Source organism: Salmo salar, chromosome 24 (assembly GCF_965601325.2).
Source record: "Salmo salar chromosome 24, fSalSal1, whole genome shotgun sequence".
NCBI classification, from domain to species: Eukaryota; Metazoa; Chordata; class Actinopteri; order Salmoniformes; family Salmonidae; genus Salmo; species Salmo salar.
The window spans coordinates 15,244,030-15,261,998 of NC_138314.1; the positions used below are offsets into that span (position 1 = coordinate 15,244,030).

Genomic DNA, 17,969 nt, shown 5'->3' on the forward strand with positions numbered 1-17,969 from the left:
TTAGCTATTGCCACACACATCTGATTACTCGATTCACTCTTTTTGCCAATGACAAAGTGACTAGTTGGGAAACAAACAGAGATCGTATGAGGAGCTAAAAACAGGAGATGAAAGTTTTTCTGTCAGATTCTGGGTTAGCCAAAGCTAGCTAGTTAGCTACCTAGCCATTTGATTTGCACTTGTCCTCAACTCAATTTCAGCAGCAGAATTATATCTTAGAAATACTTATCTTACTCCAGAAATATATAATATTACAAACGCAGAAGGTAATTAAAGTGCAATTTACCTCGCATCTGGATAAGAACCCAAGAACAAAAATATGAAGAGCTGTGGTCGAGATAGAACTGGGTTTGATGGACAACTTTGAGAGTCAGTGGACTTAAGAGTTTTGATGACGAGCTATTTTGAATACATTTCCTTGGTCAAGGGGTTGTGAAATGTTCATACAGACGTAAAAGGGAACCAATAGTTTGATTTAATGTACATTTAATTTAATTCGCTACATTTGGCTATTATTATATAATAATATAAATCTATGTAACGAAGTGATTTGGTTAAATGTAATGGAGTAAAAAGTAAGTTACTTTCTTCAGAAAGTACAACTACAGCCCACAGAGAGTACAACTACAGCCCACAGAGAGTAACTAGAAAAGTACTAGTTCCTCAAAATATTGAAATCCATGCCTACTCTGGCATATGTGTGCCATTGTCAGCAGCTGTACCCACTGGACCACAAAGACACTGAGATAACCATGAATTTAGTTAGCCTATTGCTTGTCCCACCTGCCCTGAATGACAGGTCGCCACTGGTTTTTATGCAGTTGACTGTCTGAATATATGTGTAATATGCAAATAATGCCATGTTGACTCTATGTAATATGCAAATAATGACAACTGCCTTGTGTCCTCAGAGATATTCTATTACCTAGGCTGCAACTGAATAACATGGCTTCCTCTCCTTGTCTCCTCTCCTTTATCTGCACTGATGTGAAATACTTGGAGAGGTGAAAGGTAATGCCTGATAGGGATCCTCCCTATTGCTTTAACCTCTCCTTTGTTACTAGTGCAGATGAACAAGAGGAGACAAGGAGTGGAAGCCACTTCAGACTGTTCAGATGCAGCCATGCCCAGGTCAAAAAATGCCATCTCACTGCTTATTCAAGTGTCCTCGTATTTCCCCTTCTATAACCCATATGATGTAACACAGTCTCCCCACTCCTGATGTAACTAAGCCCCTCCCCTTCACACTGATTCTTATAAAACATACTCTTATGAAAGTTGGTTTGCTTCACTGTCGCACGCACACACACACACTTTCACAATGTAACCCTCTCTTCTCTCACTCTAGCACTACCTGACATGTTTCAGTGGTACCATCGCGGTGCCATTCCTGCTAGCTGAAGCCATGTGTGTAGGGTTTGACCAGTGGGCTACCAGTCAGCTCATAGGAACTATCTTCTTCTGTGTGGGAATCACCACCCTGCTACAGACTACACTGGGCTGCAGGTCACACACACACACACACACACACACACACACACACACACACACACACACACACACACACACACACAGTGATGGGTTTAGGGCTGATGCAGGCAACAAGGGAAACTGTAGGCCAGTGTTGTGGCTACAGGTACATAATACTCTGCTATTGATCTTCTCTCCTGCACTTTCCCCTTTACGGCTTGTAATTTTTTTTACCTCTCTCTTTCTCTAGTGTTCTCTCCTTCTCTCTCTCCTTATACCCTCTGCCTCTCACCCCCTACTCTCTCCTCTGTCCTCTCTCTCCCTCCTCTCTCTTTAAGTACCATTTAGGCATTATAGACAGTGAAGAGACTGTGAAAAGTCACTCCTCCATCCTTTCTGCTCCTCCTTCATTCCTCTTTATCCCTCTATCATTCTCTAGTGTGTGTGTATGTCAAATCAAATCTTAATGGTCACATACACATTTTTAGCAGGTTTATTGCAGGTGTAGCAAAATGAGTGTGTGTGTGTGCATGTGACTCAACAGTTTCTGAAAGCACATGAGCCAGAAGTTGTACTGTTGGTAACAGGAAAGGAGTGGGTTAGCACCAGGGCAGGAAAGTGTGTGTGTGTGTGTGTATTTGGCCAACTGTAGAGCTGCACCCCCTCTTCCCAGACTGACCAGTGAACTTGAAATGTTCTAAGTGTCTGAGGGTTCCTCCGAAATGGCACCATATTCTGATGGCTCTGGTCAAAAGTAGTGCACTATGATATAGGGAGCCGTTTGGGTTGGCAGCCTGAGTATGTCATGAATGTTTGGTGTCAACAGTAAACCAGACTGTGGGAGAAGATCTCCATAGCTTTACATTCTACACAGTGTGGTTAGCATTAGGGATATGTTTAGGGCTACATGGTGAGGAGCATTGACTGAATGGACAAACAAGCACTCCATTTTATTTTTTTTCTCTCTCTCTGCCACCTCTCCCTCTACAGGAAACACTCTATCCTTTTCTTTTTTTCTCCTTTTCATTCCCTCTTTCTTTTTCAGTTCTTTCTCTCCTCACTGTGGTTAGAGGTTCAAATTTGACTCAGTGAGTCAGTGTGACCTGAGATGCCCTTCTGTTCTCTCCTCTCTGTCTCTCCCTCCCCTTGCCCACTCTCTCTCTCCCCTTGCCCACTCTCTCTCTCCCTCCCCTTGCCCACTCTCTCTCTCTCACTCTAGAAATATGATATCCTTTAGAAATACCACAGCCAGGTTTCATCATTGTTGCTATGGTTATTACCACACATGAATGTGTTGCTAGATGCCATATCACGTCATGGTAATCTGTTTGTAATTGTGTTTGCATGTCTCAGTCTCATGGCCAAGATACAGCAGCCCTGACAGGAAATCACTGCACACACACACTGGACACACACACACACACACACAAGGTTCTCCGCTAGTCTCATGGCCTTGGGTGATTCCTGTCGGAAACAAGAGAATTTAAGCAGTATTTTACTGTTTCAGCGACTACAGCCCTGAAAAGAGCTGCACATACACTCACAGACCAGTGGTATGGTAGACCTCTGTCTGCCTGGCTCTCACACACTCCTCCCAGCTCAAGGAGAAACCAGGCGTTCAGCCACATAGGACTACTGTGAAAAATGGGTTGATGTAATTTAAGCTGTGTCCAACTGAACCCTTCAACCGAAGAACCATAAATGTGGGCCAAAGAGCTCTATTTTCATGTCATCTGACCATAGCACCGCCTGGAGTTTGATAACCGCCATTGGCACTTGGATTGGAACCGGTTCTACGGTCAGATAACATGAAAATATAGCTATAAGGCCGTGCACACCAGTGGTGGGTTTGGCGTTGAAAAAAAAGAATATGCAGAAAAGTACCTCATACCTATGGTAAAATATAATTTACATTTTGAGCATACAATATAGCTCAGTATTTATTTTATAGTCTTTTTTGCTCATCTTTATCAAGGGTATCAATAATTATGGACCTGACTCTCCTGTCTTTAGTCCTGCAGTTAGGACTGATCACACAGAGAAGCATACACAGCACTTGCATACACAGAGGATTAACCTAAACATAGCAATTGTGCACCATAGAGGGCTGCGGATTCCGACAGATCATTGAGGCGTTCTCTGCATTTTTCATGCTGTAGTTGGGACCAGGCGGTCAGACAGACAACTTAGGGATAAATATTTTTGTTGTCCCGCAGATTGTTTGTAAGAAGTTGTCTGTCTGCTTCATATATGTTAGCCTACCTATTGTAATAAAAGCACATTTGTTGCATTATTCACACAATCAGAATTCGCTGCTTCTAGTTAAGTTGCCTGTAGGCCAAAAAGCTCTGTCATCTGAGCATAGCTGTGGGAATTAGAGGTGCTGCAGCACCCCTGAAAAATAAGATACATTTTTCTTTCAAAACATAAAATAATAAAAATAGAAGTTGTGCACTGGGCCTTTTTACTTGTATTAGCCGACTGATATAGACATCAACACTTATCATCTACGCTTTGACAAAGGTAGTTGTAAAATTAAGAACATTATTTTTTCACAAAAGTCATGCCCTGTGCCTTTACTAATCCTGTATTAGCAGACCGATATAGACATCTTCAGCGCCAGCAATCAACATGTTTTTCTGCATGTAACAATGTGGAGGGCTCTAGCTCTGCCACTAGATATCCTGGTTCGAGTCCAGGCTCTGTCGCAGCCGGCCGCGACCGGGAGACGTATGAGGCAGCGCATAATTGTCCCAGCGTTGTCCCGGCTGGCAGGGATATTCTTGTCCCATCGCGCGCTAGGGACTCTTGTGGCGGGCCGGGCGCAATGCACGCTGACACTGTCGCCAGGTGTTTCCTCCGACACATTGGTGCGGCTGGCTTCCGGGTTAAGCGGGCATTGTGTCAGGAAGCAGTGCGGCTTGGCTGGGTTGTGTTTCGGAGGACGCACGGCTCTCGACAATCGCCTCTCCCGAGTCCGTACGGGAGTTGCAGCGATGGGACAAGACTGTAACTACCAATTGGATACCACGAAATTGGGGAGAAAAAAGGGTATTTAATTATTATTTTTTTTACATATAACAATGTGGAGTGCTCCGTATAGCTCCGCATTGACATGACTGGTTGACGGTAGGTGGGGGCGTGAAGTCTTGTATAAACACAAACTCACTTCCTTTACAACTTCCTTCACAACAGATCTGCGAAGCGAAAAAAGTATGTTTGCTCTGACTTCTGCGGAGGCCGCCTCGCAGTAAATGCTGTATGGCCACAGCAGACATTGGAGTGACCATGTATATCCTATAAGTCGCTTTGGCTAAAAGCGTCTCCTAAATGCCATTTATTATTTTATTATTATTATTATTATATTCCTTAAATAGAGTAGGCTATATAGCCTATGCATGGGTGGAGAAGCACAGGGCAATTATCTTTCCAAGGAAATGTACTAAATAAATATGATTAGGCTATAGTTTACTACATTGCCTAGACATAAATATTGATCACCCATATTGTCTCCGTCTGAACATCGTCCCACTCTTAAAAGTTAGGCTATAAAACGTAGCTCAAGAGAATATGCAAGTCTCTCCAACTCTGCTATATTAAAACTACGTCTAGCCTATTGGCTGATATATCTTGGTAATACCGATAGTCTAATATAATGGTTCACGTGAGATTCAGTTTTAATTCATGTGTTTCTTAGGCTATTTTGCCCATTTAGATACTGCCTATGCGCCTAAAATAAAATTGAGGTACTGCGTTTGGGTTCGCGACCAATTCTTGCTGCAGTGGGAGTCGGCGGGTGCGGTATGAAAGCTGCGGGATAAATAAATCAGTCCCGCGCAGACCTATAATGCCCCGATCAGTTTTTTGTTTTTTTACATCTGTGCCATTTAATGAACATTATCACAGGCTGCGAGAACTCAAAGAAGCATTTGCGAAGTTGTTAGTGAGAGCTGTTCTCTGCGCCATTGTATCTCTCACAACACAATCTGTAGCCAACTCATCAAACGTCAATATGACGTCCATCTTTTCACTAATGACTGTCATTTCTGTGTCACAAATCACAGCTATCTGTGTCACCTCTGCAACGTGGAGAGGGCGGGAGTAGAGGGAGGGGGGAAAATGTCGGACTGAGGTTGAGGGCTGAAGAGATGGATAAGAGGCTACAAAGGGATGAGGGGAAGGCAGGGGTAGGCCGACAGGGCTGAAGGGATGCAAAGAGGAATAGAGAAATGGAGAGTGAGTGGTGAGGAGTGCTAGTGGCTGTGTTTGAGTCACAGTGTCCAGTGAGGTCAGATCAGTGAGCACACTCACTGTTCTAGGAAAGGTGACTTGTTTGTGTGTGTGCTGACATGTGCCCCTACCAGTATATTTCTAAAGTGTTTCTGTCTGAGTGTAGCGCTGGTGTGTGTGTTTGCATGTCAGTGTGTGCACAGCTGGTCCCACCTGGGGACAACATGTAGTAGATGAGTGCTGCTGGGTAAATTGGCGTCTATGTGTTTGTCACGATCTCTCCCCTTTTCCTCTCTTGTTCTCTCTCTCTCCATCTGTCTCACTCCCCCCACACACGTCAGTGAATATGACACTCAAATGGCCTACTTTCAGTCTAATCTATTATATACTGAGCAAAAATATAAACGGAACATGCAAATATTTCAAATATTTTACTGAGTTCATATAATGAAATCAGTTAATTTAAATAAATTAATTAGGCCCTAATCTATGGATTTCACATGACTGATAATACAGATATGCATCTGTTGGTCACAGATACCTTTAAAAAAAAGTAGGGGTGTGGATCAGAAAACCAGTCAGTACTGGGTGTGACCACCAGTCAGTACTGGGTGTGACCTCCTCATGCAACGCGACACATCTCCTTCGCATATAGTTTATCAGACTATTGATTGTGGCCTGTGGAATGTTGTCCCACTCCCCTTCAATGGCTGTGCAAAGTTGCTGGATATGGACAGGAACTGGAACACGCTGTTGTACACGTCGATACAAAGCATCCCAAACATGCTCAGTGGTCAACATGTCTGAGTATGCAGGCCATGGAAGAACTGGGACATTTTCAGCTTCCAGGAATGGTGTACCGATCATGGGGCCGTGCGTTATCATGCTTAAACATGAGGCGATGGCGGCGGATGAATGGCACAACAATGGGTCTTAGGATCTCGTCACGTTGTCTCTGCATTCATATTAACATCAATAAAATGCAAATGTGTTTGTTGTCCGTAGCTTATGCCTGCCCTCACAATGTTGACATCAGCAAGCCGCTCGCTCACATGACGCCATACACGCCATACTCTAAAATGATGTTGGAGGCAGCATATGGTAGAGAAATGAACATTCAATTCTCTGGCAACCACTCTGGTGGGCATTCCTGCAGTCATCATGCCAGTTGGACGCTCCCACAAAACTTTTGACATTGTGGTATTATGTTGTGTGACAAAACGTTTTAAAGTGGCCCTTTATTGTCCCCAGCACATGGTGCTCCTGTGTAATGACCATGCTGTTTAATCAGCTTCTTGATATGGCACACCTGTCTGGTGGATGGAATATCTTGGCAAAGGAGAAATGCTCACTAACAGGGATGTAACCAAATTTGTTCATAAAATTTGAGAAAAATAAGCTTTTTGTGCATATGGAACATTTCTGGGGTCTTTTTATTTCAGCTCATGAAAACATGGGACCAACACTTTTACATGTTGCATTTATATTTTTGTTCAGTGTAATAACAATAATGTTAGTAAAGTGATAATTCATTTGATGTATATCAAACATTCAAATACAGAGCAGCCTTTAAAAGGTACTTAACAGGCAAATGTTTTTATTTGTCATGACTGGTTGCTAGTTGTCCTCTTATTCATTATTGACATAGCTCATTTCACCTGCCTTGTACATTTCCATGGATATCAGAGTCCATGCTTTTTCATCATTTATTGATCTCATTAATCTGGTTGTTGATTAAAGTTAATAATGATGTCCACCTGCACACTGACAGGCCAGCATTCAAATGAATGCTAATTATCAGCCACCACCTGCTCCGTTCTAGCACCACAGCTCTGTAAGTTTCCATGCTGTTGCTGTTAGCTAGCCAGGGTTGACTCTGCTTCTCAGTGTTCACTAGTGACACCTATTGGACAGACAGGAGAACTGTTGGTTATACTACTTGAATCCACAGCCATAAGGGCTACGTAACACTGGCATATTCATCACATAACCATCATGACAGCTGTTCTCACACACACTATGATAACTGACTTTACACTGTTTTACAACTAACTGACACAATGTTTGACAGTGTGATAGTTTGCAGCCATTTTACATGTGGGTTGCACTCACTCCTTGTCCATAAACTGCATTCAAGGAAACTACATATTTATTATTTTCATTCTAAAGCACATCTATCACTTAAAAAAATATGCTTAGTGTGTGTATTAGAGGAATGTGTGTGTGTGTGTGTGTTCTAATTGAGTGAGTTGCTGGTGTGTGTGTGTGTGTGTGTGTTGTCACTTAGCTAAAAAGATAATAAGATACTAATCTGTTAATAAGATGCTTTGTGTGTATTGGTGTGTGGTTGTTGTTCCAGACTTCCTCTGTTCCAGGCCAGTGCCTTTGCCTTCCTGGCCCCCGCCAGGGCAATCCTGTCACTAGACAAGTGGAAGTGCAACGCTACAGGTAAACACAAACACGCGTATACACATACACGTACACACACCCCACCAGTGCCTTCATTATGACCTGGTCTCACCCTCACTCTCCTGCCCACGTGAGCTGGCATCAGTAGTGCTGACTGGCACCTCAGTTGGCATCAGATGAGGTTTTCAGGTTGGCATCAGATTAGGTTTCCAGGTTCGGTGCCAGTGTGTTAATCTATAACGTCGGTGTCCTGGAAAAACCTTGTATCTCACTTTTTGTAGATTTTGATTTTATTAAACGTAAATCGATAGTAGTCATGCCCCTCCATGTTCCATGAAAGTTTCATTACTCTAGAAGTATAACTAATAAAAGTAATACAAAACGCCTTGTGAACTAGCCTGGCTATTTGAGAACTGGTGTCAGCCAGAGTACTTGTGAACCTCCATGGCGATAGATCAGAAAATAAACCGTGACTTTTAACTTTTTTGCGATACACGTTTTTTTCCAGGACGCAGACGATAACAGAATGATAAATATGTTTAAGCATTCTTTTATGTTCTTTCTGTTTTCTTTTTTTCTTCTTTTTTCTCACTCCATCTTTCTCTCTGTTACTTTCTCCATCTCTCTGCCAGTGGTTCCTTCCATGTTCAACGAGACTGAGCTGCTCAACACTGAACACATCTGGCACCCCCGGATACGAGAGGTGAGAGAGAAATGAAATGCAAGACGGAAGGGGAGAGAGCGGGAGACATAGGGGATATTTTATACTATCCAATCTTTACACTGCATAGTGTACAGAGAGAGGTCTACTCCTGTGTTCTGTGTCAGTATTGTTCAAAGCCCATGTTAGATAGTCAGCACATCCCAGTGATACCCTCTGGGGCCTACACTGAAACGTTGAGTAGAAAGAGTTCTAAATGATGATGTTTGTTTAGACCTGTTGCTGTGACTCGGCCTTTAGCCGTGTGCGTTGTGTGTTTGCGTGCGTGTGTGAGAGTGTGACAGAGGCCTTTAACTCACATTAACCTTTTATAAGGCTTGTGTAAGCGGGTTTGGTAACCATGTTTTGATGCGTGTGTGAGGAGGTAACTCAATCACGATGTCACAATGAATAGAATTAGAGACAAGGACGTCGATAGACTATCAAGGCTGTACCAAAGTCTGTCTCTTTGCCCTCCAGATCCAGGGGGCTATCATTGTGTCGTCTCTGATAGAGGTGTGTATTGGCTTCCTGGGGCTCCCTGGGCTCCTGTTGAAATACATCGGGCCCCTAACTATCACCCCGACTGTGGCCCTCATCGGCCTGTCTGGCTTCCAGGCTGCAGGGGAGAGAGCAGGGAAACACTGGGGCATCGCCATGCTGTGAGTAGTATACTGTGGCTCTAATCTCTCCTGACTGACTACTTGTATAGTCCCGTATACATTCCCCAGCCCTCTATATGTTTTTCTATAGTGTCTGTTGTTGTCTTTGTCTTGTTATGATGAAAACAGAAAGTAAAATGATTTCTTATCTATCTTTTGTTATCCTATAAGACTGACTCCCGCCCCCCAGAGGCATCCTTTACCAATCAATTATTATAGCAGCCCATTAAATAGCCAATCAGAATGATTCTTACTCGTCCTCTCTCTCTAGGACTATATTCCTGGTGTTGTTGTTCTCTCAGTATGCGAGGAACGTACAGCTTCCTCTGCCCATCTACAAGGCTAAGAAAGGTTGGACCTCTTATAGATTACAGCTCTTCAAGATGTTCCCTGTGAGTACCCTGACACGTGTGTGCGCGTACACACACACACACAGACAGACAGACAGACAGACAGACAGACAGACAGACAGACAGACAGACAGACAGACAGACAGACAGAGAGAAATGTGCATGCACATAGAAATACTCTGGCAGGAGCATACACATCCCCTTTCCTGGAGTGTGCTTATTGATCCAGTCCATCACAGTGCCATGTGAGTTAAGATAAATGGGCACACACTCCTCCATCTCCCTCCATCTCTCTCCATCTTTTAGATACCTCTTTCCATCCTCCCGTTACCTGTCAAGTCCTGCTGTTCAAATCTTATTCACCTCCCCTGTCTCCTCCTCCCCCGTTCCTCTTAATAAGATCTGAAATGATTCAGCCCCCTATGGTGCCTTTTGTTTTTGTTTTTCCCTGTTCTGCACTGTATATAAATCTCCTGTGTGCCTGTCTGTCTGTGGCTGTATGTGAAATTTGTTTAGCCTACTACTTACAAAAACTGCATTCTGTGTACTAATCGTACTACATACTATTTAGAACATACTGTTTGGTAAAAATGTATGCAGTAAGCAACAAATATCAACATACTACTCATCCATACTGAGAAGGTGCCATCTAATGCGCAATCGTGCTTATTCCTTACCATTCGTAACTTTCTGTTTTTGCATACCCAAATGGCCTACTATTTAGTATGCATGTACGGGTATTTGGACATGGCCTGTGTGTTGTAGACCGCCTGTACCCTCCATTCTGTTGGCAAACATGCAATCACTGGAGAATAAGCTGGACGAGCTCAGTTCGAGACTATTACATCAACGGAACATTAAGAACTATAATATCCTATGCTTCTCGGAGTCATGGCTGAACAAGTACATGGATAATATACAGTTAGCTGGGTTTTCTGTGCATTGGCAGGAGAGAATGGTTGTGTCCAGTAAGCTCTGGGGGGGGGTCTCTTTGTTAACAACAGCTGGTGCACAATCTCTTATATTATTAAGGAAGTCTCAAGGTTCTGCTCGCTTGTTAGAATACCTCATGATAAACTGTAGACAACTAGTTAAGTTTCATCTATATTTTTCATAGTTGTTTATTTACCACCACAAACCGATCCTGACACTAAGACCGCACTCAACGAGCTGTATAGGACCATCAGCAAACAAGAAAATGCTCATCCAGAGGCGGCGTTCCTAGTGGCCTGTGATTTCAATGCAGGAAAACTCAAATCAGTTTTACCTCATTTCTACCAGCATGTCACCTGTGCAACTAGAGGGAAAACAATTGTAGATAAGCTTTTCTCCACACACAGAGGCACATGCAAAGCTCTCCCTCCATTTGACGTCTGACCATAACTCTATCCTCTTGATTCCTGCTTACAAGCAAAAACTCAAACAGGAGGAATCAGTGACTCACTCAATACGCAAGTGGTCTGATGAAACGGATACTAAGCTACAGGACTTTCACTATTGAGGAGTTTACCACATCAGTCACTGGCTTCATAAATAAGTGCATCGATTACGTTGTCCCCACAGTGACCATACGTACGTGCATATCCCAACCAGAAACAATGGATTACTGGCAACATCCGCACTGAGCCAAAGACTAGAGTTGACGCTTTCAAGGAGTGGGTAGCCCAGCAATGCAAGCCTACCAGACAGGCTAAATATTTCTATGCTCACTTCAAGGCAAGCAAAACGGAACAATGCGTAAGAGACCCAGCTGTTCCGGATGCCTGTGTGATCACTCTCTCCGTAGCCGATGTGAGTGAGCCCTTTAAAAAGGTTAACTTTCGTGAGGCCGCAGGGCCAGATGGATTATCAGGACGCTTACTCAGAGCATGTGCTGACCAGCTGGCAATTGTCTTCACTGACATTTTCAACCTCTCCCTGACCCTGTCTGTAATACAGTGCATTCCGAAAGTATTCAGACCCCTTGACTTTTTCCACATTTTTCTACGTTACAGCCTTATTTTAAAAAGGATTAAATCGTTGATCCCCCTCATCAATCTACACACAATACCCCATAATGACAAAGCAAAAACAGGTTTCTATAAATTAACAAATGTATTTAGAATAAAACACAGAAATATCACATTTACATAAGTATTCAGACCCTTTACTCAGTACTTTGTTGAAGCACCTTTGGCAATGATTACAGCCTCGATTCTTCTTGGGTATGATATGACGCTACAAGCTTGGCACACCTATATTTGGAGTTTCTCCCATTCTTCTCTGCAGATCCTCTCAAGCTCTGTCAGGTTGGATGGGGAGCGTCGCCGCACAGCTATTTTCAGGTCTCTCCAGAGATGTTCGATCGTGTTCAAGTCCGGGCTCTGGCTGGGCCACTCAAGGACATTCAGAGACTTCTCCCGAAGCCACTCCTGCGTTGTCTTGGTTGTGTGCTTAGGGTTGTTGTCCTGTTGGAAAGTGAATCTTCACCCCAGTCTGAGGTTCTGAGCACTCTGGAGCAGGTTTTCATCAAGAATCGCTTGCTCTGTTCATCTTTCCCTCTATCCTGACTAGTCTCGCACTCCCTGCCGCTGAAAAACAACTCCACAGCATGATGCTGCTGCCACCATGCTGCACCTTAGGGATGGTGCCAGGCCAAAGAGTTTATTCTTGATTTCATCAGACCAGAGAATCTTCTTTCTCATGGTCTGAGAGTCTTTAGGTGCCTTTTGGCAAACTCCAAGAGGGCTGTGTATGTGCCTTTTTACTGAGAAATGGCTTCCGTCTGGCCACTCTACCATAAAGACCTGATTGGTGGAATTCTGCAGAGATGGTTGTCCTTCTGGAAGGTTCACTTCCCTGACCAAGGCCCTTTTCCCCGATTGCTCAGTTTGGCCGGGAGGCCAGCTCTAGGAAGAGTCTGGGTGGTTCCAAACTTCTTCCATTTAAGAATGATGGGGGCCACTGTGTTCTTGGGGACCTTCAATGCTGCAGACATTTTTTGTACCCTTCCTCAGATCTGTGCCTTGACACAATCCTGTCTCGGATCGCTACTGAAAATCCCTTCAACCTCATGGCTTGGTTTTTTCTCTGACATGCACTGTCAACTGTGGAACCTAGACAGGTGTGTGCCTTTCCAAATCATGTGCAATCAATTGATTTCACCACAGGTGGTCTCCGATCAAGTTGTAGAAACATCTCAAGGATGATCGATGGAAACAGGATGCACCCGAGCTAAAATCCGAGTCTCATAGCAAAGGGTCTGAATACTTACAGTACCAGTCAAAACATTGGACACACCTACTTATTCAAGGGTTTTTCTTTATTTGTACTATTTTCTATGTTGTAGAATAATAGTGAATACATAAACTCTGAAATTACACATGTGGAATCATGTAGTAACCAAAAAAGTGTTAAACAAATCAAAATATATTTTATATTCTTCAGAGTAGCCACCCTTTGCCACCCTTTGCCTTGATGACAGCTTTTACACACTCTTGGCATTCTCTCAACCAGCTTCACCTTGAATCCTTTTCCAACAGTCAGCACACAAAAAATATGATTATATCCATTTTAGAAAAAGACTGTAATGTGGAAAAAGTCAAGGGGTTTTAATACTTTCCGAATGCACTGTACCTACTTGTTTCAAACAGATCCTGTGCCCAAGAACACAAAGGTAACCTATCTAAATGACTACCCTCCCGTAGCACTCACATCTTTAACCATGAAATGCTTTGAAAGGCTGGTCATGGTTCACATCTACACCATCTTTCCAGACACCCTGGACCCACTCCAATTCGCATACCACCCCAACAGATCCACAGATGACACCATCTCTATTGCATTCCACACTACCCTTTTCCACCTGGACAAAAGGAACACCTATGTGAGAATGCTATTCATTGACTACTGCTCAGCGTTCAACACCATAGTGCCCTCCAAGCTCATCACTAAGCTAAGGACCATGGGACTGAACACCTCCCTCTGCAACTGGATCCTGGACTTCCTGACAGTCGCCCCAAGGTGGTGAAAGTAGGAAATAACACATCTGCCAAGCTGACCCTCAACACGCAGGGGTGCATGATAGTCCCCTACTGAACTCCCTGTTCAGCCACGCAAGACACCAACACCATCATTAAGTTTGCCGACGACATGGCGGTGGTAGGCCTGATCACCGACGACAATGGGACAGCCTATAGGGAGGAGTTCAGAGACCTGGCAGTGTGGTGTCAGGACAACAACCTCTCCCTCAATGTGAGCAAGACAAAGGAGATGATTGTGGACTACATGAAACGTAGGGCCAAGCACGCCCCCATCCCCATCGACGGAGGAATAGTGAAGCAGATCGAGAGCTTCAAGTTCCTCGGTGTCCACATCATTAAGGAGCTGTCATGGTCCAAGCATACCAACACAGTCATGAAGAGGTCACGACAACACCTATTCCCATTCAGGAGGCTGAAAAGATTTGGCATGGGTCGTCAGATCCTCAAAAGGTTCTACAGATGCACCATCGAGAGCATCCTGACTGGTTGCATCACTGCCTGGTATGGCAACTGCTCGGTCTCCGACCGCAAGGCACTTCAGAGGGCAGTGCGTAGGTCCAGTGCATCACTGGGGCCAAGCTTCCTGCCATCCAGGACCTCTATACCAGGCAGTGTCAAAGGAAGGCCCTAAAAATTGTAAAAGGCTCCAGCCACCCTAGTCATAGACTGTTCTCTCTGCGTCCGCACGGCAAGCGGTACCGGAGCGCCAGGTCTAAGTCCAAGAGGCTTCTAAACAGCTTCTACTCCCAAGCCGTAAGACTCCTGAACACCTAATCAAATGGCTACCCAGACTATTTGCACCCCCCCCCCCCCCCCTCTTTTTTACATCACTGCTACTCTGTTGTTATCATCTATGCGTAGTCACTATAATAACTCTACCTACATGTACATATTACCTCAACTTAATGGTGTCCCCAGACATTGACTCTGTACCGGTACCCCCCCTGTATATAGTCTCGTATTGTTATTTTACTGCTGCTCTTTAATTACTTGTTACTTTTTTTCTTATTGTTATCCATTTTTGAAAAAAAAAACATTTTTAACGGTATTGTTGGTTAGGGGCTCGTATGTAAGCATTTCACTGTAAGGTCTACACCTGTTGTATTCGGTGCATGTGACTAATACATTTTATTTTATTTGCTCTGTGCCCCCTGCTGGTCATTTCATGTCATGCTAGCTCATATATCTGCTGCTCCTATAGACCAGTAGACAGATGCTTGTATTGGTGACTCCACTCTAATAAAGTCCTCTTCATCACTCACACTCTCTCTCCCCGTCTGATTAAAAGTTCCACTCTTTATCAATCTGCTCTTTACAGTTTTGAGGGTCGTGTTTGACCCTTAGTGTTTCCCTCTTCCTCAGATCATCATGGCCATCCTGGTGTCATGGCTGATTTGTTTTATCTTTACCGTAACCAATGTTTTCCCACCGGAGAAAGACAAGTACGGTTACTACGCCCGCACCGACGCACGCCAGGGGATACTGGCAGCCGCACCCTGGTTCAAGATCCCCTACCCCTGTGAGTTACCACTCCCTATGATGTTCAACCCGCCCCTAGCTAAGCCCAAACTCTGAATGAGAGAATCCAATAGCTTCGTAGGTTCCTCAAATCTAGAATGTTTTGGAGTTGTTTGTTCCATATCAGTGTGTTAATGTTGGGTTTGTTTTTTTTACCCATAGTTCAGTGGGGTGTTCCTACGGTGACAGCGGCGGGGGTGATCGGTATGTTCAGTGCCGTGGTCGCCAGCATCATTGAGTCCATTGGAGACTACTACGCCTGTGCCCGCCTCTCCTGTGCCCCCCCACCCCCCATTCACGCCATCAACAGGTACTTGACCTTGCTTGCATAGCTCCTTGCCTAATGCACCTCATAGAATCTGCTTACTTCACGCAGACACAATGGTTTGAATCATGAATTGAAATCCGTCTCTCTCTCTTTCACTCTCCCTATTTCTTTCTGTTTTTCTCTCTCTGTAGGGGTATATTTATGGAAGGTCTCTCCTGCGTGTTGGATGGGCTGATGGGGACAGGAAATGGCTCTACTTCCTCCAGTCCTAATATAGGCGTGCTAGGCATCACTAAGGTAACCATCACATACTTCTATACACAGAGTCCTACTACAAGTTCTATTCAAATGTTAAATATTTGTTTAAATTGGCTAGTAGTCTACTTGGATTTAATTTGCTCTGTATTTTATTCTTCCTGATTCTTCGCTTTCTTACTCCCTGCTGCTCTCTGATTGGTCCTCCAGGTGGGCAGCCGGCGTGTGATCCAATACGGTGCTGCTATGATGCTACTGCTAGGGCTGGTGGGTAAATTCAGCGCGTTGTTCGCCTCCCTGCCTGACCCTGTCCTGGGGGCACTGTTTTGTACCCTGTTTGGGATGATCACAGCTGTGGGACTGTCCAACCTGCAGTTTGTAGACCTCAACTCCTCCAGGAACCTTTTTGTTCTGGGCTTCTCCATCTTCTTTGGTCTGGTGCTGCCCAGCTACCTCAAACAGAACCCTCTGGTCACTGGTGAGTAGAGGACAAGTGGACTACAGATTTAGCTCATTGGCCTACTACTTCAGTGTTCACACATCTAAAAGGACTGGGTAGGTCTCTGAACCCTCTCTCTCTCTCGCTCTCTCTCTATCCCTCTTTCTGTCTCTCAGGTATAGTGTCGATTGACCAGGTGTTGAACGTCCTCCTGACCACAGCCATGTTCGTAGGGGGGTCAGTGGCATTTGTGCTGGACAACACTATCCCTGGTGAGTGGACTGTACTATCCCACTATCACTGTTAGTTTAGTCTATCACACTACTACTATTAATCTACTGCTGTACTCAACCATTTTGAGTGTATTTTGAGATAGGACAAGTATATCACAATCTGTTGCCTTCTCCAATCGCTCACCCCCTCATCCTCTGTCTTCCTCTTTTCTCTCTCTTACCTCTCTCCTTTCCTCCTGTCAGGTACGCCGGAGGAGCGAGGGATCAGGAAGTTGAAGCGTGGGTTGGGACCCAGTACTGCGGAGCTAGAGGGGATGAGAACCTACGACCTCCCGTTCGGCATGGACTTCCTGCGCCGCCACACCATCTTCCAGTACTTCCCCATCAGCCCCACCTTCAGCGGCTACCAGTGGGGCGCGATCTGCAAGGCCTGCAGACTTAGGGGGGGACAAGGGGGGGCAGGGAAGGCAGCAGAGATGGAGGGAATCACAGAACCAGGGGAGAGCGGGGTATAGCAGACTGGTAGAACCGGGCTGGAGGGAAGAGAGATGGAGTTTGGTACCATGGAAGGAAGGGAGGGGTGGAGGTTTTTGGGTAGCATCAGTGCAGTGTGACATGCTCAACCCTGTCTTTTAGGGGGGGGGGGGGTGTGTGTGTGTGTGTGTGTGTGTGTGTGTGTGTGTGTGTGTGTGTGTGTGTGTGTGTGTGTGTGTGTGTGTGTGTGTGTGTGTGTGTGTGTGTGTCTGAATAACACTGTCTATGGCCTATTCATGCTGTTATTAGCATGTTATAACCAGTGTCATGAGCGTGAAATAACAGATGTCCTTATAGAGGAAGTTTCAGATGCAACATGCTCTTGTCTCTGCCTAGTATGTGAGTAAAAGAGCCTTAGACAGCCCATTATTGAGGTCCCTCTTTTCCCATTGCACTATTTCATCTTGTGGAATTTGATCTTTAGTTAACACTTATTTCTCAGTTAACTTGTCTACATCAGTCCATCTGTCTACGTTCATTCCAAGGGGAATTGTAAGAAAAGGTTTGTTCTCTGCTGTTTAACCAAAATACTCTGATGTATTACACTCCCAGTGGCCTCTGTGTGTGTGGTGTGTGTGTGTGTGTGTATGCCCACCCATGACATTGTGATGGGTTTGAGTGTGTCACTTGCGCTGGCACATTTCCTGTTTCCAGACAGACAGACAGACAGACGGACGGACGGACGGACGGACGGACGGACAGTATCTCGTTTACGGCAAAAGTTTAAACCTGAATGATTGACACCTTACAGATCCATTGAGAATCAGACGCAGCTGGTCAGTCAGCCCTGTTTAGCAAACCTACACTTCCCAATGTGGTTATGGGAAATGTAGTCTCCTGTTGAAAGGGGATTGGATGGAATTGAGAGGCTTTATGAAA

The 17,969-nt window shown here is 44.6% G+C and overlaps 1 protein-coding gene across 3 annotated transcripts in view; it reads left to right on the forward strand.

The window, feature by feature from the left end:
- Positions 1-17,185, forward strand: part of LOC106585070 (solute carrier family 23 member 2) — a 64,869-nt gene extending 47,684 nt beyond the window's left edge. For all 3 annotated transcript variants that reach the window (XM_045706862.2, XM_014170841.3, XM_014170842.3), the window contains 11 exons: positions 1,349-1,506; positions 8,060-8,148; positions 8,742-8,812; positions 9,290-9,471; positions 9,743-9,863; positions 15,206-15,362; positions 15,524-15,671; positions 15,821-15,926; positions 16,095-16,362; positions 16,500-16,595; positions 16,800-17,185. In XM_045706862.2, coding sequence (XP_045562818.1) covers positions 1,349-1,506; positions 8,060-8,148; positions 8,742-8,812; positions 9,290-9,471; positions 9,743-9,863; positions 15,206-15,362; positions 15,524-15,671; positions 15,821-15,926; positions 16,095-16,362; positions 16,500-16,595; positions 16,800-17,071 — 1,668 coding nt within the window. In that variant the 3' untranslated portion in view covers positions 17,072-17,185. The remainder of the gene's footprint in view (positions 1-1,348; positions 1,507-8,059; positions 8,149-8,741; positions 8,813-9,289; positions 9,472-9,742; positions 9,864-15,205; positions 15,363-15,523; positions 15,672-15,820; positions 15,927-16,094; positions 16,363-16,499; positions 16,596-16,799) is intronic.
- The last annotated feature ends 784 nt before the right edge of the window (positions 17,186-17,969 follow it).